Source organism: Pipistrellus kuhlii, unplaced genomic scaffold (genome assembly GCF_014108245.1).
Source record: "Pipistrellus kuhlii isolate mPipKuh1 unplaced genomic scaffold, mPipKuh1.p scaffold_m20_p_6, whole genome shotgun sequence".
Classification (NCBI taxonomy): Eukaryota; Metazoa; Chordata; class Mammalia; order Chiroptera; family Vespertilionidae; genus Pipistrellus; species Pipistrellus kuhlii.
Genome location: NW_023425562.1, coordinates 22,658,780 through 22,679,951, shown reverse-complemented (window position 1 = coordinate 22,679,951; position 21,172 = coordinate 22,658,780). Strand labels below are relative to the sequence as shown.

General features: G+C 48.6%; 1 protein-coding gene across 2 annotated transcripts in view; it reads left to right on the top strand.

Annotated features, from left to right (window-relative positions):
* The window catches only part of SLC13A3 (solute carrier family 13 member 3), a 49,215-nt gene extending 30,589 nt beyond the window's left edge, over positions 1-18,626 (top strand). Inside the window, exons 6-13 of one of the 2 annotated variants that reach the window (XM_036418185.2) lie at positions 1,076-1,201; positions 3,022-3,114; positions 4,035-4,139; positions 7,840-7,937; positions 9,130-9,242; positions 13,121-13,282; positions 15,174-15,311; positions 18,106-18,626. In XM_036418185.2, the coding sequence (XP_036274078.1) occupies positions 1,076-1,201; positions 3,022-3,114; positions 4,035-4,139; positions 7,840-7,937; positions 9,130-9,242; positions 13,121-13,282; positions 15,174-15,311; positions 18,106-18,285 (1,015 nt within the window). In that variant the 3' untranslated portion in view covers positions 18,286-18,626. The remainder of the gene's footprint in view (positions 1-1,075; positions 1,202-3,021; positions 3,115-4,034; positions 4,140-7,839; positions 7,938-9,129; positions 9,243-13,120; positions 13,283-15,173; positions 15,312-18,105) is intronic. The other variant, XM_045574358.1, reaches the window with a different exon arrangement.
* The last annotated feature ends 2,546 nt before the right edge of the window (positions 18,627-21,172 follow it).

Here is a 21,172-nt window from a genome sequence, read left to right as displayed (position 1 = left end):
CAGAGTGTGATTCAGGGGATGTGAGGTGGGCCAGGCGTCAGAATTTTGCCCATTGATGAAAGCCCGATGCAGACCTTTTCGTCTCCATTCTCTGAGCAAGACCTGGCTGGGCCTTCGTTTTGGGTTAGCAAACCAAGAGGGCCCTGTTTCAGACGTGGGAATGGGCTGAGCTGGCCCTATCGTCTCCTCAACTAGAAGAGGCTGGACAGAAAATATGTGGGTTCTGAGGTCCTGAGGTGGGGGATTCGGGCAATGGGTGGAGTGGCATTTGCTATTAGAGAAATTTCAGGCTGACTGCCCACCCTGACGTAAGCAGAAATTTATCCCAACTTTAAAAGAAATTAGGGAGTGCCTTATCGACATGGCTCAATGGTTGAGCATTGACCCTTGAACCAGGAAGTCATGGTGCGATACCTGGTCAGGGCACGTGTCCGATTGTGGGCTCGAACTCCAGTAGGGGGTGTGCAGGAGGCAGCGGATTAGTGATTCTCTCTTATCATTGATGTTTCTCTCTTTCTCTCTCCCTTTTTCCCTAAAATTAATTTAAAATTTTTTCTTTTTTAAGAAATTAGGGAGGGAATGCTGGAGTTTTAAGTAAAAATATCAAATATGAAGGATTTGGAGTAAATATAAATTACATGCATGTCATTGGCAACGTTTAATTGCTCAGGCTTGGACTTTCTGGTCTTGGAGGAGGGGATTTAGAAGGAATGCTAAGTAATATGGAGTTCTGATTCTCCAGCTGGGAGCCCAGGAGTCAGGGCAATAGCTGCCCTGAGAGTTCTCCTGGGGCTTTGCTTCCCACATTCATTTCATTAGTTTATTCCGATTACACATGTAATGGTGGGTATATTATAGAACTCTTAGATAATATAGAAAAAATAAAAATTTGAAATACCTTTCATGCTACTGTGAATATTTAACAAAAACGCTTCTCATTTTTCTATACACGCGCGCACACACACATACACACACACACACACACACACGTGCGCACACACACGCACATAGACACACACATACAGACCCCGGCATGGCTGATCTTGGCTGGCTCTCACCTCCCTCTTTTCTCTAGTGCCTTCCCACAGAGCGACGTGGTGAATTTCGGCTCCTGGTTCATTTTTGCCTTACCTCTTATGGTGCTGTTCCTGTTGATTGCCTGGCTCTGGATCTCCTTCCTGTATGGGGGAATGTTCACGAGGTACCCCCTTCATGTTTAACTTGAGCTTTGAGCCAGACCGAGTTGTGTTTGACCCAGGTTCCTTCTCACTAGGGGATGGCTGCTTGAGTCTTGGTCTTCTGCATACACTGAGGATTGTCTTTATAATGTCATGTTATCTTCTCACTTGGTGACTGCAGTAGACCTCGCTTCCCTACCGTGTAGTATAGTGGGTGGTGTGTGGCCTGCCTGCTATGCCCAGACCCTCCGTTAATTCACCCATCATCAATACTAAACCATTAATAAAAACAGTTTTATTTTCATAAATATTGTCAAGTTGTTCTCCATAAGAATTGTACTAATTTGTTCTCCCGTTTACCACATATAAGAGTGTCTGTTACCATTCTGATACGAGAAAAGTAATTTGCATCATTATTATACTGAGAGTAATTTTGAACTCCTTTTAACACTGAGGGGCAATATGAAGAAAATATATATATATTAATATATTTTATTGATTTTTTTTTTTTTACAGAGAGGAAGGGAGAGGGAAAGAGAGTTAGAAACATCGATCAGCTGCCTCCTGCACACTTCCAACTGGGGATGTGCCCACAACCAAGGTACATGCCCTTGTTCGGAATTGAACCTGGGACCTTTTAGTCTGCAGGCTGACACTCTATCCACTGAGCCAAACCAGTTAGGGCAAGAGTTTTTATTTATTCATGGGGACCACTGTTAATTCACTTTCCTGTGAATTGCTAAACTGTGTGTTTATATTCTTTGTACATTTTTCAAATGGACTGTTTGTGTTGGTTGTTCTTATTGATTTCTAGTACTCTATATATTGAAAGATTAATGATTATTCTGCAATATGAATTCCAAATATTTTTCTAATTTGCTTTTTACTTTGCTTGCAGTGCTTTCTTTAATGTAGAATTTTTGAGAAAATTTTACATAGACTATTTATCAATCTTTTCTCATACGGCTCCTGAATTTTCCATTACAGTTAAAAGGGCCTTCCCATGAAAGAAGTTAAAAAAAAAAAAAAAAAAGTAATCACCGTTTTCTTCTGATATTTTTAACATTTTTCACATTTAAATTCTTTTTTTAAAAATCTATTTTGAGTTTATTCTTAGGGTGCTGTGAGGTTTAAATTCATTGTCATTGTATCCATGACAAAAATCAATTGATCACAGATGTGTATAGGTTTATCTCTGAACTCTCAATTCTGTTCCACTGAACTATATGTCCAACACCATTGAGCGACTAGCCCATCTTTTGCATACCAATCTGTAATACCAACTTTATCACAGACTAAATCCCCATTTATATTTGGGTATATTTCTTGGCTTTCTATTTTATTCCATTGATTTGTATATTTATTCGTGTTTCTGTTTGATCCCCTAAAGAATCCCCTGGGAGTCAGATGATCAGGTTCACATTTTAAAAAGACCACCCAGCCAAAACCGGTTTGGCTCAGTGGATAGAGTGTCAGCCTGCAGACTGAAAGGCCCCAGGTTCGATTCCGGTCAAGCGCATGTGCCTTGGTTGCGGGCACATCCCCTGGTAGGGGGTGTTCAGGAGGCAGCTAGTCGATGTTTCTCTCTCATCGATGTTTCTAGCTCTCTCTTTTCTCCGTAAAAAAAAAAAATCAATAAAATATATTTTTAATAAATAAATAAAAAGACCACTCAGGCTATAGGTGGGGAGAACAGCTTTTAGGAAGGGAAGACTGAGGGAGCCCACCAGGCCACTGCAGTTTCCAGAACAGAGACAGTGAGGCCAGGCCAGGTGGTGGTGGGCTGGGGCGAGGTTCGTCACCTTGCCATAGCCACTCCTGACTTTTCTCCTTTCTGTTTCAGGGGCTGGAAGAAGGACATGGCAGCCAATGCTACCGGAGAAGATAGGGCTCGCACTATGATTCGGGAGGAATACGAGAATCTGGGGCACATGATGTGCGCGATTCAGGGGCCCACGGGGTGGAGAGAAAACTGGGTGTTAGACTTTTAGGAGGGTTACCTCTTGGTCGGGTCCCTGGTCCCTGGGGGCCTGGGGGCTGAGTCCCAGGGGAATATCAGGACCGATGGCCTGAAGTGGGGTCCTGGAGATGGAGGAGAGAGAGGTGGCTTACACAATCAGCCTCTTGCCCTGGCGCTGGGGTAGATACCCTGAAAACTAGGAAGCTCCTCAGGACGTATGTACTTGGGGTGGGGACTTGCCTCCTTCCTGCCAAATGCACCTTTTCCCTCCTGGTACCTGGGATACTCAGCATTGCTTTGGGCAGCTTCCAGGACCTTGTTTAATGTATGTATTTCCTGTGGAAGCAATAATGGAGTCACCAGGCTTGCCCCCAATGGCTGATGCTGCCACTCACTTCCTGTGTGACCTTGGGCAAGGCACTAACCCTCTCTGGGCTCTGTTCCCCAATCTGTGAAACGGGCACATTACCCCCAACATTTGAAGACTCTCTCGCTTCCTACTACTCTTCACATCTGTCCCTTTCTGTGTCTGTCCCACTCTGTTTATGTTCATCCCTGCGTGTGACTCTTTGCCTACTTCTCAGTCTGTTTCCTGTCTCTCTGCCTTTCTATTCTCTCTTTTTCACTCTTTCTCTCTGTCTCTGGATTCTCCCTAGGACTCTGGGATACTCCCAGTAAAAATTATGTATTTAGTTTTGGTGAGAGGGCTGCTGGATACGTAGGAAGGAACTGGCGAGTGTGGTAGCCCCAGGCAGGAACCACTCCCACCATGGAGCAGCCCTCTCCTCACACTGGGAGCTTCCTGGGGCGTGAACTCCTTCTTTCAGGGTCTGGGCCCCACCCCACTGTGGGCCCTGCACCCACGGTCACCACGTGCCTGCATATCTACACCACAGGTTTGCCGAACGGGCCGTCTTCATCCTTTTCTGCCTGTTCGCCATCCTCCTCTTCTTCCGGGACCCGAAGTTCATCCCTGGCTGGTCTAATCTCTTCAAACCTGGGTGAGCCTCTGGGGACCCCCGGACGGAGTCCAACAGGGAAGACGCTGGGATGGGCCACGCGGAGCCAGAGAGGCAGTGAGCAGCGGGGCCGTGGGCTAGGTTCATGCCTCCAGTCCCTGGTCATTATTTATGGCCCCTGCTTTTGCTCTCAAAAGAGTCTTGGTTTGGATGATAAGACATCTGAGTCCTCATGTATTAAGAGCTTTGTCTTTGAAATCAGACAAAACTGGGTTTCATGGGCAGCTCTGTCACTTACAAATTGTGCAACCCCAATCCTGTCATTCATTCATGCATGCACTCAGTCAGCATTTTTTGAGAGCCTAATATGTGCTAAGCATTATGCTAGATGCTGGGGACACAGACAAAAACAAGTAGTTAGACAACAAAATAACATTGTAAATGAGTGCAATGAAAGAGTGAGAGGGTGAAGTTATAAGAGAGTGGAGTGGGGGCCTTGGATAGTTCTGGGAAGAACCGAAGCTGGAGAGAGTGGAGGTAAACTGGAGGCACACTGGGCATGTCTATGAGAGCTTAGGACACTTGAAGCCCAGTGTGACCGATACCCGGTGGAAAGGGAGGAAAGTGGGCAAGACCTGCTGGAGGGGAAGGTGAGGCCAGACCGTGGAGGTCTTGTTGGACATGCTAAGCATTTTGGTATTTTTTTAGTAGGCGTCATGGGAAGCCATAGGAGGGTTTTACGTTACTTAGCCTCTCTGCCGCAGCCTCCTCATCTGTGAAATGGTATAATAACAGTACACTTCTCACTGGATTGTTCTGAGGATAAATGAGCTAATACATGTCAAACGATTAAAATTGCTCATAGGAAGAACTCAGTAAAACATTAATGACATTTACCAGAGAATGGAGAGTGGGGGCAAAAATACAGGTGAGAGAACAGGTAGGAGCTATGACACCACCCACATGGCCCCTGTCATCTGAGACAGGGGTCGGTAAACAAGGTATATGACCCAAACCTGGCCCACCCTTGTTTTTGAATGGTTTTTACATTTTTCAATGGCTAGGGAAAGTCAAACAACAATGCAAGGTGGGGCAAAAGTAGTTTTATAGTTGTGAGTAAATAAAACATAGAATGTATTCTTGTATTATTATTTATTAACTAGAGGCTCAATGCACAAAATTGGTGTCAGTGTTGGCCTTCCTTCCCCCGGCTGCCTGCACCGGCTTCCCTCTGGCACCTGGGACCCAGGCTTCCCTCGCAGCCCCGGCTTCCTCCAGAAGGTTGTCTGGAAGGCTATCCAGTCTAATTTGCGTATTATGCTTTTGTTATTATAGATTATTGTATTATATTCCGTATGAACAATTGTAAACCTGCTTTTGCCCCACCTTGTATTTTGTGGCACATGAAATTCAAAGGACAGTGTCTACAAATAAAGTTCCGTTGGGCCACATCCATACCTATTCACTTAGATACTGTCTACGGCTGCTTTCATGCTATGATGTCAAAGCTGAGCCATGACAGAAACCACATGGCCTGCAGAGCCAAAAGTATTTATTTTGTGGCCTTTTATAGAATACACTTATGGACCCCAATCTAGGTGAAGGCTTTAATGGCTTGAAATGAAACAAAGAAAATGAGAATCACCTGGAATCTTTGACTCCAAATCTGATGAATACCCTTTCTGACTTAAAAAGAATGCCTCTCTGAGAACCATTCCACAGCTTTATTGGATTGGTGGCTATAACACTGTGCACATTAGGCTAAACTCACTTAACTGTATCCTTAAAGTGGGTGCATGGTATTTCATGTTAAGTATGTATTCCAGTAAAACTAATTTTTGAAACACAAGCAAACAGACTAAAAAGAAACCTATCTAAACGTAAGACTTTTTATGACAGAAATGTGATTACAATGAACATATTGTTTGTGGTCTGCTGTTTTCTGTGTCATGATAAAAGTATACTCCTTATAAAACATTCAAGCAATGCTGAAGTGAAAAAGTAAAATTTAGTTGTCCTTCATCTCCCCTCTGTCCCTCTCCCCAATGATATTCACAATTAAAGTTGGTGTGTAATGTTTCAGATACACCCATGCATATTAATACACACACACACAGTCATATAACAAAAAGTTGGAAAACATTATAATAGGATCATGGACAATTTGCTATTTCATTCTTCTTATTAAATATTTTTATTGATTTTATTGGTTTCAAAGAGGAAGGATGAAGGAGAGAGAGAAACTTCAACGATGAGAGAGGATCATTAATTGGCTGCCTGCTTCACACCCCCTACTGGGGATCAAGCCTGCAACCTGAGCATGTGCCTTGACTGGGAATTGAACTATAACCTCCTGGTTCATAGGTCTATGTTTAACTACTGAGCCACAGTGGCAGGGATATTTCATTCTTTTTAAACACTGCACAGTATTCTGTAGAATGGGTGTATCTTAATTTAGTTTATCAATTCCTTTTGGATTGTGTCCAATACTGCAAATAAAATTTTTTATTTATTTATGAGGTTTCTTAGTTGTATGTCTATACATAAAAATTGATATTATCTCATATATTAAAAAAAGATGTAGGGTATTTCATTATGTACATACTATATATATTATTAAAAACACTTTAAACATGTCTCTACTAAGCATCTTTTATTTTTCACTCTTATCAAATGAACATCTTTGTACATAATCTGTGTACAAGAGTCCAGTTATTTCCTGAGGGTAAATTCCTAGAAGTATAATAACTGGATCGAGGAGTATTCAATGTAAAGTATTGAAGCATGATGCCAGCTGCCCTCTGAAGGTTAAACATTTATTTTCCTACCAGCCCTATATGTTTTCCAACATCCTCATTCGGTATTACCACCCTTTTCAAGTTTGCCTGTCTGTCCGCAGAGGTAAAAACAGAATAGTGCTCCATTAGTGTTTTGATTTATATTTCTCTAGTAGAGTGATATTGACCACCGTTTCCAGTTTCTTGGCCATTTGAATACACTTCTTCTAAAATGTGCGGGCTGAAAATGCTTTTGTTAGTAGTTGGCTCTGAGATTCTTTGAACTTGGAGCTGGGAAAATCTGGATTCAGTACCCATCTCCTCACAGACCATGATCTGGCCTTGAGCAACTTGCTCTGCTCTCTGAGCCTTGGATTCTTCATCTGAAATGGAAGAGGCCTGTCCCAGGCTTCTGAGAGCTTAGCCCCTCCTCCACCAGACACCTTGTGGGGCCTTGAAAGGTGGTCGTTAGGTTTGCTGTTTGGGGCTGTGAAGCTGGCTCCATCTGGGCTCTGCTGATGTGAGTGAGCTGCATGTCCATGTAGTAAGCTGCCCATCCTAGGAGGAATGCAAACAAGCTGAACAAATACAGAGCTGCTACAGGAACCCTGGTTACAGTGATCCACGGGGGTTCCACAGACCCCAGGATTCTGTGGCTCTCAGATTCTTCCCTCCTTGGTCAAGTCCCTTTGTCTCATGTCCTTTGAGTCGGGAGGAAAAGTATTTGTTTGGCTCAAGCTGGATCTAAAAGCCCCCGGGAGGGCTGTGGGCAAAGGGCTTTTGCATCCACGGGTGGTTGCATCCGTGCTGAGTTCAGTGCAGGACAGAATCCAGAGGCCTCTGACAAGGCCCCTTCACAGTGGCCCTGATCCCCTCCCACAGATCCTCACTCTGGTAAATCTGCCAAGCCTCAGCATGCTGAGATGCCAGGGTCACGTGATTCAAGGCCTTGTCTGTCCTTGTAGGTATACTTCCGATGCTGTAACCGGCGTGAGCATTGTCACCATCTTGTTTTTCTTCCCATCCAAAAGGCCCTCTCTCAAGTGGTGGTGTGACTTTAAAGGTAAGGTGGCCAGGGCTGTGGTGCTGGCGAGCCCAGTGAGTTTTGTGGCATGGAGCGTGGTAATCAGTGGCCCGAGGTGGGCCCCACACCTGGAACATGAGAGCCCTACTGTACAAGCCACGAGCCACCCTGAGTCTTCTCCATCCGCTGGTCCCCCTTCCCAGTCTGAGCAGCTACCTTGTCTGGGCACCTAGGGCTGCTGGAGGTGACTGTCCAGGGCAGAGCTAGCAACTAGATACAGTCCCCGGACCAAATCCGGCTGCCTGTCTATTTTTGTACAACCCAGGAGCTAAGAATGGCTCTCACACTTTTAAATGGTTGAGAAGAACCAAGAGAAAAATATGACACACAAACATGACATGAAATTCAAATGTCAGTGTCCTGGATTCTTGGGAACTGGCTTTCCCGAGTGGGTCCTTTAGACCTTCTCGCCTCTGGCTTCCTTGTTTACAGAACGGGCGTTGCAGACTCAAATGCCTACAGGGAGGTGACAGTAATGGAGGCGACGGATTGGGTGCAGAGCAATGTGTTTCAGAAAACAAGGTCCTCCCTGTTCATCATTCCTTTCACGTGTCTGAAACAGAAAACGGCTTCTGTGTTACATGAGAATAGCAGCCGAGGGTGACAGCAAGTGTCCAGGCCCCGTGGACAATAGGGATGCCCGTTCATACATGTTTTGTCCATGGCTGCTTTGTGCCATCACGGCATCCCAGTTGCAACAGAGGCTGCAAAGCCTAAATTATCCAGTCCTAACCCTTCACAGAAGCGTACTGACCCCTGTCCTAGCCACTGCACACCATCCCCCCCCCCCCCCCCCGGGGCCTTTGAACATAGAAACCATCCCATAGTTCCACGGGCCAAAGATTCCCATTGTGTTTCTTCTCTCCTAAATATCCTTCCTCTGTCTTTGCTCCCTGTGTACATCCCTTTGGTCCTGAGTGCGGATGGACCGGGAGAGGCGGACAGGGTGTCCGGAGCATGGAGGCCGCTTCCAGGGCATCCTCCCGCTGCGGGGCCTCACTGTTTCCATTCTGAATAGAGCAGGTGCCATACCACGATGCTGTGGGTTTCCCCCTAAAGATCTAAAGATATGGAGCTGGATCGTGGCTTCCTGGAGAACCCTGAGGACCCGCCACAAGGATGGGCCTGCAGGGACCACGCCTCAGAGTGAGTATCTTCTCTCTGTGCCCAGCTTCCAACACAGAGATCAAACCCCTGCTGACGTGGAAGAGGGCGGAGGAAACCATCCCCTGGAGCATCATCCTTCTCCTGGGAGGGGGCTTCTCCATGGCCAAGGCCTGCGAGGTAAGATCGGCAGGAGGGCGGCACGCCAGGGAGGCTGGGGCAGGACCCAGTCCCAGCGGCAGGCTCCATGGGCCCTGCAGACACCACCTCCTTTGCCCATTAGGAGACTCATAGTTCCCATCGCAGTGCCTGGTGCTGAGGGGAAAGGCAGGAATAAGGTCTGATCTGGAACCTCAAGGAGCTCACAGTGGACTCAGTACTATTACTGGGACCAATAACATCACGACTCAGTTCTGTGAGCACAGGGAAACACACCACACACAGTGCTCGCCTTGTCCAATGCGCCTTACACACAGTAAGTGATTTAAACTTCCCAACATGAGATACATGCCATCATTATTCCCATTCTAGAGATTAGCAAATGGAGGCACAGAGAGGTAAAGTCACTTGCCCAAGATCACACAACTGTGTGCCTCCGTGTCCTCGTCTACAAAATAGGAATACAAACGGATCCCATCTCACCTGGCCAGTAGCTCAGTTGATTGGAGCATCGTCCCAATACATCAAAGTTGCAGGTTCGATATCCAGGCAGGGTAAATACAAGAAGCAACCAGTGAGTGCCTAAATAATTGGAACAACAGATTGGTCTCTGTCTCTCTCTCAAAAAAAAATTTTTTTTTAATTAAAAAAATTTTTTTTTGGCTCTAGCCAGTTTGACTCAGTGGGTAGAGTGTTGGCTTGTGGACTGAAGGGGCCCGGGTTTGATTCCAGTTAAGGGCATATGCCCAGGTTTCATGCTTGATCCCAAGTAGGGGGTGTGCAGGAGGCAGCTGATCAATGGTTCTCTCTTATCATTGATGTTTCTGTCTCTCTGTCTCCCTTCCTCTCTGGAATAAATAAAAACATACTAAAAAACGAAAAACAAAAAACAAAAAACCATGCACATATGGGTTCCATCTCATAGAGTTGCTGCAATTATTAAATGAGTCTATTCGTATGGAGAACTTAGAACATGGCCAACACAGCTGGTTATTGTGAGTGGATGTTGGGAAAGAGGGGATTCAGGGTCAAGGATGACACAGAGGTTCTCGCCCCGAGCAACTCAGTGGAAATAGATCTTTTCACTGAGATGCACCTATTCTGACTGAGGGAGGAGGCGGAGGGTGACCCCACGCCCCAGAGGCTTCTCTGAGCTCAGAGCTGGTGGGTAAAGCCTTGCTGTCAGTGGGGGCTGGGCTGCAGGATCGCTGAGCATGCTGGGAGGCCAATCTGGCCCCTGGCCTGGCCCCTGGCCCCTGGCCCCTGGCAGCAGGCTGGGGTTTCTGTTCAAGGAGGGCTTTGTGTAGCAGCTGCCCTTTTCCCCAGCTCCTGCTGGCTCCGTTCCCGCCCCAGGCAGCACAGCCTGCCCTGGAGGGACCAGAATGCTCACGGCACTTCCTGCTCCCTCGTCCCTGCCCAGTGCCCCTGCCGGGCTGCCGTGGCCTCCTGTAACTTAGAGGCCTTGGACGGGACCCAGGGTGAGTCTGGCTGTGTGGACTCCCACATGCTGGTTCCGAAGGGGTGGAATCAGATCCCAGGGCTTACTCTGAACTTGGGCAACTCGCTTACACCTCCTTAATGTTCTCACCAGCTTTCTCCTGCTTCACACTAAATCCGTGGCGCCCCCTGAATTTAGACCCCAGGCTGAAGGCTCCCACCGGCCTGTACACAAACCCCATCAGCTCCCATCTGTCTCCTCTCATCAGCTCCACTCCAGGCCCACCGCCTCCTCAGCATTCCTCAGCCACACCCACACCGTGTTCATTCACACCCAGGACCTCTGCGTGGCTTTCTCTCCACTGGCTGCTCCCTCCCTCCCCCCCACCCCCACCCCCAACCCACCAGCCGCCCTGAGATCTCAGAGGCCTCACCTTTCAGGTCTCAGCTCCAAGGTCACCGCCACAGACACAGCCTCTTTCCCTCTTACAACTCGGCTCACACGGCATCTACCCTGCACAAGATCCTGATTATTTGTTTGTTTACCGGTGTCTCTCTTGCTAGAATATAAACAAGGATCATATCTGTCTTATCCGTGTGTCCCCTGCTCACTGAGTAAGCATTAGCTGGACAGGACCCAGCCGATGGGCTGTTTTAAGGACAGATGACAAGATGGATGTATGGAATGTGCCCAGAGAGGGATGATGAATACCCACCTGGTGCTAAAATGGGGGCCACTGTCACCCTCACCATTTTTGTTGTTATTATAATCTTACTGACTTGTGGATAAAAACCTGGCCTGACCCTGGCACCTATGTGTATAGTGGGCAACTTTTAGTCTCCACCACAACAAACTTCTCGCCAAATATATTGAGGGGATTGAGGCTCCATCCCCTCAGAGCTTATGGAAAAGCAGTGTGCTGTGTTCTCGAATCCATTATGAAATTTTAAGTTCGGGATCAGCAGTAAATTTTCTATTAAACATAAAATAAACGTATATAGTTTCTTTGATAAAGAAAGTGTATTGGTACCAGATGACAATGGGTTGATAAAAAGGCTATGGTAGACATACACTTGATTCTAAAAGACATGGGATTAACCAATTGGCCAACATCTAAGCCTATGGTTTTGTTAACTTTATTAAAAACAAAAACAAAAACAAAAAAAATGAACCTGCCAGACAAGACCTGGTAGGTTTTTGTGTTTTGTGTGTGTGTGTGTGTGTTTTTTTTTAAGATTATGCTGCATAGCACCACCAGGGGGCACAAGAGAGCACAGTTTTACATCTTCAGCTTTGCTGCCTTGGGGTCCTAAGGAAGGAGTGTTGGAACCCTGGTAATTTAGGATACATTGATGAGAGGAAGGAGTAGCGGGGAGAGTATACATATTATACACTCGTAAATGGAGTGATTCCCGGAGAAGTCCTGGGAAGAGCATGGAGATGACTCTGCAGTATGGATGGCAGGGTGGCTTCTGGGGCCACGGAGGGAACCATTCCCTGTCCTGTTGTGCTCTGGGCCCCCCTGGCACTGCTCTTCACTAAGAGGGGCAGTGATAGACGGTGTTCTCTGAGGGAGTTTTGCAGGAGTGTGTTATCTTGCAGCAGTACATGGCTCTACGTGTGAAATACATCCCTGCCATTAATTACATTTGGCAACGGTGGATGTCACAAACACTTTGCCGGGCTCACATTGCTCCTCTGTAACACAGGGTCAAATGTCCACTCATGGGATGGTTGGGAAGACTCAGGGAGCTAATGTATGCAGGGGCCTCACACCCTATAGAGCCACATTAATGGGGATTGCCATGATAATGAGCAATACAATGTTAACAGCACTGATATTTGTGTGATCATTGTAATAAATGTCCTTTTTATTGATCATAAATATCTACTATTTATAATCACATTGGCAGTGTCATATTTAACATATACTTGATACATGTTTTATATTACATGTGATATAGAATATATTGTCTATATGTTATTATACATTTGATGCCTATTAACAATCACAATCACAAGATTAATGTTTTGTGCATCACTTAGGTTCCTATCATTTTAATTAATAACTGTCACTGGAGGGATGAGGAGATTTATCCTGGAGGAGCCAATTCCCCTCTCCCATTCAAGTTGGAGCTGAGGGTGCTAGACCCAGATGAATTGTTGGAGAACCAGATGGGTTATTTGAGGGTCCGAGGCTTTGTGTCCGGCCTATAGCGTACAAAATAGAGAAGAGTTCAAGAAGCCGAGAAGCTCATTCAAGCCCAGGCTCCTGTGTGACCTTGGACATGTTCCATGTCCCTCACCGTGCTGACCTCCAGACTCCCCATCTATGAAGGGGATAATCATCATCATTGTGATTGATCCCAATCCTCCCGGGGCCCAGCCCTCAGGGGTGGCACTGGGGTGGGCTGGGTGTGAAGAGGTGCCCTCCCCTCCCGCACCCCCTCTCCCCTTGCAGCAGTCTGGGCTGTCATTGTGGATCAGCGACCAGCTGCACCCCCTGGAGAACGTGTCGCCCACGCTGGCCGTCTTCACCATCACCTTCGTCGTCATCTTCTTCACCGAGTTTGCCAGCAACACGGCCACCATCATCATCTTCCTGCCCGTCATGGCAGAGCTGGTGAGGGCCCTTCTGGGAAGGAGGGGAGGCAAGGAGGAGCTCCTGTCCCTCTCCCCTGCTGCGGGGTCTCCCCCAGGCAGCCCCAGGAGTCACTGCTCTCTTCCGAAATGTGTGAACGAGTCAGAACCCAGATTCAAAACAATCCTGTGGGGGTTTTTATTTCTTTAAAAAAAAAATGCATAATCAAAGTCAACATGTTTAAAGTGACCACATGCCCTCTTTGGGGAGTTTTCTAGGAAGCTAGCATGACCAGATTTGGATTAAGCAGAAGTAGACAGTCTGACTAGTCCAATAACCACAGAGGAACTCTGAGTATAGCAAAGCTCTAGCCTCCCTGGAAAGCCGGGCTCCTTGGCACCACTGACAAGCTGGGTAAGTGGTGGGGACTGTGCACAGCGGGGTCCTTAGTGGCACCCCTAGCCAGCCCCTGCCCGCTAGTACCAATAGCGCCCCTTCTAAATCGTGGCCACCACACATGTGTTCAGACATGGCCAAGAGTTGCCTAGAGGGACACAGTCACCCCTGGCTGAGAACCCGTCCTGGAGAGCCGGCGAGGTGAGAGCCGGAGCCTTCAAGAGCAGATAGTCCTGGATTTGCCCAAAGTGTCGGAGCACAGACAGGCAGAGAAAGCCAGCCCAGGAGAAAGATGTCCTACCCAGCCCATCCAGGTGTCAGGTTAGCATGACCCCAAAACCAAACGCACACGAGGGGAGAAAGATGTCCTACCTCGACCTCGTGTGCAAATAAAGATGCAAATGGCAAAAATGAATCCAGGGTCATAGGCCAAGAACAACATATCACCGCAGACAAGAAGAGTTTACACTCGGGATTTCAAAACTGGTTACCCTGAGTTTTACCTTTGAACAGATTAAAGAGGTGTTATTACCTCAGTGCAACCCCGAATCTAAAAATCTACGGAATTAAGTCCGAGTTGTGAGTAGAGCATATGCTTTGTATGCAAACAGGGTCATACCAGGCACTCGTGGGAGCCACTTTGTTTTTCTTTGCTTGTTTATGCATCAATAATAGCAAACGACACATTCTTCCAAATGGTGCTTATCATCAAAATCAAAGCATCTGACACACAATAGCACATTTTGAGAAAACACATATTCTCTAGGTTGCAAAAATCCCCCGAGGGACCCACGATGTCCTGTCTTAAAGTAAAATGCAGGAGAAGTAATCAACATGAGTTGTATTAATATGTAGGTGAACAGGTCATTGGAGAGAGGTGAGGCCAACCCACAGACACGTTTGACCCCCCCTACCCCTGAGTCTTAGAAGTTTGGAAATGTTTGCCAACAGCGGCCATCTTGAGCTCTCCTTATTCCTGAAGTCCAGTGAGGCCCCGACCCCAAGGGGCCCAGAGCCCAGCTGTTAGTACCAGGTAGAGGGCTTGTTATTGAACATCTGCTTCCCCTGGGACCTTGTCAGACATGCAGATTCTGGGGGCCACCCCAGGCCTGCTGAGCCAGCAGCTCTGGGTGAGTGGGGGGCCAGCCGGCTGAGCTTTAGCAAGCCTTGGGGGACTCCTGCGCACTCAGGTCGGAGGAGTGTCCTCGGTGCATCTCCCCAGACCAGCCTCCCTGCTGACTCTGCAGTGTGGCCTCCCACGTCACTAACCTTGAGCATGTCTTCTCCGTCTCTCCCTTGGTCTGGCTCTCGTCTTCTGTCCATCTCCATGTGTCGAATCCCTCATTTCTGTGTGTTTGTATTTCTGGTCTCTCATTGGCTCTACATCTGTCTTCTCACTTGTCTTGACTGCTCGCTCTCATTCTGCCTTTCTCTATCCATGTGTCTTTGCCTCTCTGTCTCTAAATCTGTCTCCGTGTTGCTCTCCCTCCGTCTTGACCTCTTTCGTCTCGGTCTCGCCATGCCCTCCGGAGCCCAGGCCATCCGCCTACACGTGCACCCCCTGTACCTGATGATCCCGGCCACAGTGGGCTGCTCCTACGCCTTCATGCTCCCCGTCTCCACGCCCCCCAACTCAATTGCCTTCGCCTCCGGACACCTGCTGGTCAAAGACATGGTGAGCCTGGCCATCTTCTTCTTTAAAAAAAATAAATAAGTTTTCATAGATGTCAGAGAGAAAGGAAAGAAGGGAGACATAGAAGCATCCATGAGAGGGAAGCATTAACATCAACCGGCTGCCTGCTGCATGCCCCCTGCTGGGGATAAAGCCCATAACCCAGGCATCGAACCAGGGACCTCTCGGTGCATGGGCTGATGCTCAGTCACGGAACACCACTGGCTGGACGAGTGTGAGCATTTTCTAGCAGCACCCAGAGAGGTGGGTGGACACTGGTGGTCGGCTGGGCATCTGGGCAGGGTCCTGCTCCCCCAGCCACCATCCCCCAATTTCTGCATAAGTCATTCCGGGCAAACACTATGTTTAGACAACTTCAGGAAACTGCTTAAGTGACTGCTTTCCAGCATTTGCTTTGGGGACAAGGGACTTTCCCCTCTGTTCTTGCTTGTCGGGCCAATGGCACTGTGCCCAGAATCTGCAGGGAAGAGAAATGTGGGGGACTTGGGTGGCCTCGATGCCTGGCCAGCTGAGGAGTGTGACAGAAGCCCCCAGAGTTGTGGCAAGGGTGGGGGTGGAGGGACTCCAGCTTTCGGCAGGGCTCAACTATGGGGCAGTATGTTCCCTCTCCCCCACGATCCCTGCTAAGCCCGCCCCTCCCACCCTCTCCCCTCCTCTCACCTCCTGCTGCCTCTTCCCCCTCACCCCCACCTGGGCCTGGGGCATTTGGATGCTCAGAATGCAAATAACTCTCCCTAAACTGGTGCAACCCCAGGGGTATTGTGCTTAACCAGTTCAGGATGCTGGTCCAGGCTCAGGGGCTCAGCGGGGTAAGGGCCAGAGAAGCAGAGTGAGAGGCGGAAAGCTGGGAAGGCGAACCCAGAGCTAACAGTGTAACACACAGGTGTTAGTTAGTTAATTTAACTAGAGTGGAACTAAGCAGGCATTCGGAGCCAGCCTCCCAAGACCCTGACAAGGGAAGACCCCACCCTCCTCCCAGCTCCCCCAAAGCTTTGGTCGGCTCCTTCTAAGCCTCCACACCTGCCAGGGGTTTTAGGGTCCCTAGAACCGAGGCAGCCAGCACAGCGGTGTCCCGACCAACTCCCATTCCATGAATCATCTGGGGAAATATTCATTTCACAAGTCTACTAAATTAACTTACATTTTTTAAAAACTTCAATAAGAGCCCTGGACAGTGTTGCTCAGTGGTTGGAGCATCGGCCCATGCACTAAAAGGTCACACCTGGGTTGAATCAATCTCAGCCCAGGTTGGACAGCAAGTAGGAGGCAACCATGGGTCTCTCTCTCTCTCTCGCTCTCTCTCGCTCTCTCTCTCTCTCTCTCTCTCGCTCTCGCTCTCTCTCTTCTTCCCCCCCCCCCACATTCTCTAAAAATCAACGGCAAAAATCTCCTCAGATGAGGATTAGCAAAATCAAACTAACAAAAAACCTTAAATGAGAGTATTTAAAAAGGAAAGTTACCAACGTACGTGTAACTGGAAAACCAGTGGTGCATGCCATTGATGGCAAGTCTAAAAATAAATACAAAGGGAGGGGGAAGCAAAATAATGAAATTCTCCCCAGGTGCAGTTGCCTGGAGAAGGGTCTTATTAAAATGGCAGATGAAGCCTGGCAAGTGTGGCTCAGTGGTTGAGCGTTAACCTAAGTTCAGGAGATCACCATTTGTTTCCCAGTCCGGGCACATGACTGGGTTGTGGGCTCGATCCCCAGTAAGGGGAGTGCAGGAGGCAGCCAATCAATGATTCTCTCTCATCATTGATCTCTCTCTCTCTCCCTCTCCTTTCCTCTCTGAAAGTAACAAAAATATATTTAAGAAGAAAAAGAAAAGAGGGTTGGGGAGGCAGTGGGAGAGGAGGAGAGAAGCGTGAAGGAAGGGCATGGTAGCCCCTAAAGCAGACTTGCTCTGAGGAAGTGATTTGAAAAGCAATCTAAAGGGAGTAATTTTCTCACGGCTGGACTGCCAGGGCGGAACAAAGAGAAAACTGAGATGGGAAACAGGTGTTTTCAGCCTCTGTTTCCACTGCCATAGTATAAGCCAGTGGTTGGCAAATTCATTAGTCAACAGAGCGGCAAACCGCGGCTCGAGAGCCGCAGGTGGCTCGCGAGCCGCAGTGTGCCGACCACTGGATACTATAAGCGGCCAGCCTGGGGAGGGAGCAGGTGGGCCGCTCCTTCCACCATTTACAGCTGGGAGGGGAGGAGGATCTGGGGGAGATAATAGATCAACCGAAGGACTTGTATACATGCATAGAAGTACAACCAAATGGACACAAAACTCTGGGGAGGGAGGGTATGTATGGGGGGGGCAGTGTTAAAATATGTACAAAGAGAATAATTTAATAAAAAAATGTAAAAAAAAATAAAGAGGTAAACATTTCTAGGAGAAAAAAAAATCTTCCCAATCAACAATTATAGCCCTAACTGCTGCAAGTGCGGGTGGAGGAGGAGGGGGAATGATTTAATGATCAAATCAGACTACTTCCAAGTTGTGTAGCCTCTCTGAGCCTCATTTTCCTCTTCTGTAAAATAGGAATAATCATAATAACAACAACAATACCCCTTAGAGGGCAGCTTTCAGGGTTAAATGGCCCTATGACAGCTGCATGGCACAGTAGCTGGCCCCTACAAGCCCCTCGATGAATGAGGACATTTGTGGGACAGCCCGGGGTGTGTAAAGATGGGAGGGTCTCAAGCATCGACCGAGCTGGGTTTGGGGGAATGACTTGGGTTTTTTTTTCCATGAATGCAATCGGCCTCAAGTCTGTGTTCTATTTCAGGTGCGGACAGGCCTCCTGATGAACCTGATGGGCATCATGATCCTCAACATGGCCATCAATACGTGGGCACAGCCCATCTTCCAGCTGGGCTCCTTCCCGGACTGGGCCCAACACCACCTAACCAACGTCACAGGAAAAGCACCCTCCCTGGTGGCCAACGACTCCTCACTCGCCCTCTGAGTCCTCCTCGGAGGCTCTCTCTGGGCTGGGCCCTCCCACAAGGTTTTACCACTACCCGCTCTTAGGGTCAGGCAGGACGATCAAGCAATTCTCTGTGGTCCAGGAGGCAGCAAGCAAGGGTAACCTCTGGCGGCCCACGTGGGTCAGCAAGTTCATTACCTAGGACACCTTCTCCTCGCTTGTGCCGTTCAGGGCCCAGACGTGTCCCAGATCTGCTGCCTGAGACACAAGCTCCTTCATCTCCGAGCTGGAATGTGGTTAGGATGCAAAAGGGCCCCGCGTCAGCACCAATAAATAAATCTAGCACTGCATTTGCCGTGAACAGTCGCGATGGGAATCTCTCCATCCCCAGGGGCACCGTGACCATCCCCCACTGGCTCCTGTAGGTTGCACTCTGGACAGACCCTCGTGCCTTTCGGGGCCACCTTCCTCGGAGACCTGTTCCAGCTGTTCACAGCTGGTACATGTTCAGTGCAGTTGGTGCCCGTTCTGCACCAGTTGCTTGACTATTTCCCCTACTGAAACCCAGCAGCCAGGGGGATTTTCAATCCATGGAGCCGGGATTGGGGGGAGCAGGGGCCAGAAGGGACAGGCGGCTTCTTGCAGGCGTGGACACTGTGCAGAGCCTCTTCCTGCTTCTCTGAGCCCCCAACACACCAGGGGAGTTCTAGAACCCCCGCTGACATGTCTACCCAAGCTTTTATGATTCTCCTGTTTAATCGGATTCACTATGGCCATGTTTCTGGAGTTGGGCCAAGCCTGGGCCCTGCCCTCTTGCAGGCGATTCATGACTCCTCCAGCCAGAGCCCTCCTGCCTGTGGCCGGCAGGGGCCCTCCTGGCTGCTGGCTGCTGCTTGCTCAGCAGCTGTTTCCAACCCTACCCCAGGTGACAAGCATGTTTGATTAGCAAAGGCCCTATTTTTTCAGGGAGGAGAGGGAAGTCAGGAGACCAACTGGGGCCTCGTAAAGGGCCAGGGCAAAATGTCTCAAGCAGGTCAAGCATCACGATCCTCTTTACAGATACTGAGACTTCCCGAGAGCCAGGGGCTGGCGGGCTCTCATCGGGGATTCCACCACTGTTGGCTTCAAGCAGAAGTCTCTGGGCATCTCCAGGGAACAGCACGGTCTTGTGGTTCATTCCTGCGGATGCTCAGGAAGTGTCCGTGGAGTGAGTGGCGAGTGGTGCTGACGCGGGGCCCTCTTGCATCCAGCAAAGGCACCACTGAGGGCCCCAAAGCCCCTCCTCTCCCCTTCCTGCACCTCCCAGGAATGAGGTTCCCTGAGCGGCAGCCTGGGCCTGGCAGGCAGTTCCCAAAGACTGAGCTCGCCCTCAGTGCAGCCCGAGTGAGTCACGGATGGTTCCCTGGAAGCGGGGAAGGGAGGAGGGAGCCCATCCCCTTCCCATATGAGCAGAATGTCAGCTTTTAGTCACAGCTCCAGCCCCGGGGGCGAGGAGTGGGGAAAGCTGTGCTCCCTGTGGGACAGGGGAGGAGAGAGGTTCATTCACAGAGAAACCACGGAACTTATAACCAGATGAACCGTGATTTCAAGTGCTTTTGATTGAAAATGCCATAAAATAAAGAATGTTGATCAGCACGGGCCCTGGAGGTTGTTTTTGTTGTTCTGGACATCAAAGAGCTCCAAAACCCCACATTCCTGAGGAGAGAGTTTCACAGAATTGATCTCCCTCATCTGACTTCTTACTGCTCTCTGCTCGCTGCTCTGTTCCAGCCCCTCACGCAAAGCCTCCTGCCTCGGGACCTTTGCACATGCTGTTTCCTCCGCCCAGAACACTTTGCTCCCAAATAGACACTGGTTTCCTCACTTTATTCAGGTCTCTGCTCCCAATGTCACCTCCCCAGAGAAACTCCCCTGATCATCTAGTCTAAAATATCACCTTCATCATTCTCCATCTCCTGATGCTGCTCTAGTTTTCTCAGTAAATACGTTGTATTATTAATTTTCTTATTAAGTCTCTCTCTTTCTCTCTCTCTCTCTCTCTGTCTCTGTCTCTCTCTCTCTCTCTCTCTCTCCTCTCCTCTCCTCTCCTCTCCTCTCCTCTCCTCTCCTCTCCTCTCTAAAATGTAAGCTTATGAGAAGACAAGCTTTCTTTTGTTCTGAGTTGTAACTCCAGTGCGTAGAGCAGTTTCTGATACATGTGGGTGCTCAGTAAATATCTGATAAATGAGTCTGTACCAGAATTTATGAGAAAGCCATCTTACACTCTGATGTGGGGTCTGTTTGGCTCATTTCTTTGCTCACTCATCCTTCCATTGATTCAAACACTAATTTATTATGTGCTCATTCACTGTCTCCGCCTACAGGAACTTACATTCTAGCTGAGGGGATAGGGTGTACACAGGTGAACAAGCAAGAGAAATGACTCTGGGTCAGGATGCGGGCTGAGAAGAAAAGGAAACGGGCCAAGGTGACCACTGGCTGAGACGCTGCTTTAGGCAGAATGGTGAGGGAGGACTCCTCTGAGGAGGTGGCGCTGGACCGAGACCAGAGGGAGTCAGCCATGTGCTCGTGGTGGCATGGGAGGACGGAGGAATGGCAAGGGAGGTGCAGAGTCATTGGAAATATACCGGGACACATGTCTGGAATCTGAGGAAGCCAGAAGAGACCAAACACCTGTTTTGGTTACCTGTGGTTACCTAATAAAATTTAGGGGTGTCGAACTCAATCAGAGAAGGGGCCAAAATCTAAAATCCAGCCTAAATCGCGGGCCGAATGGTTTACTGAACAGTCATAAACTGTCATTGTGATGGAAACGCAGCGGAGTGCAGTGATGACAGCGCGGTGCGGGCCACATTGCAAGGCCTGGCGGGACGGATTTGGCCCGCGGGCCTTGTGTTTGACACATGTGTAATAAATCAACCCACAA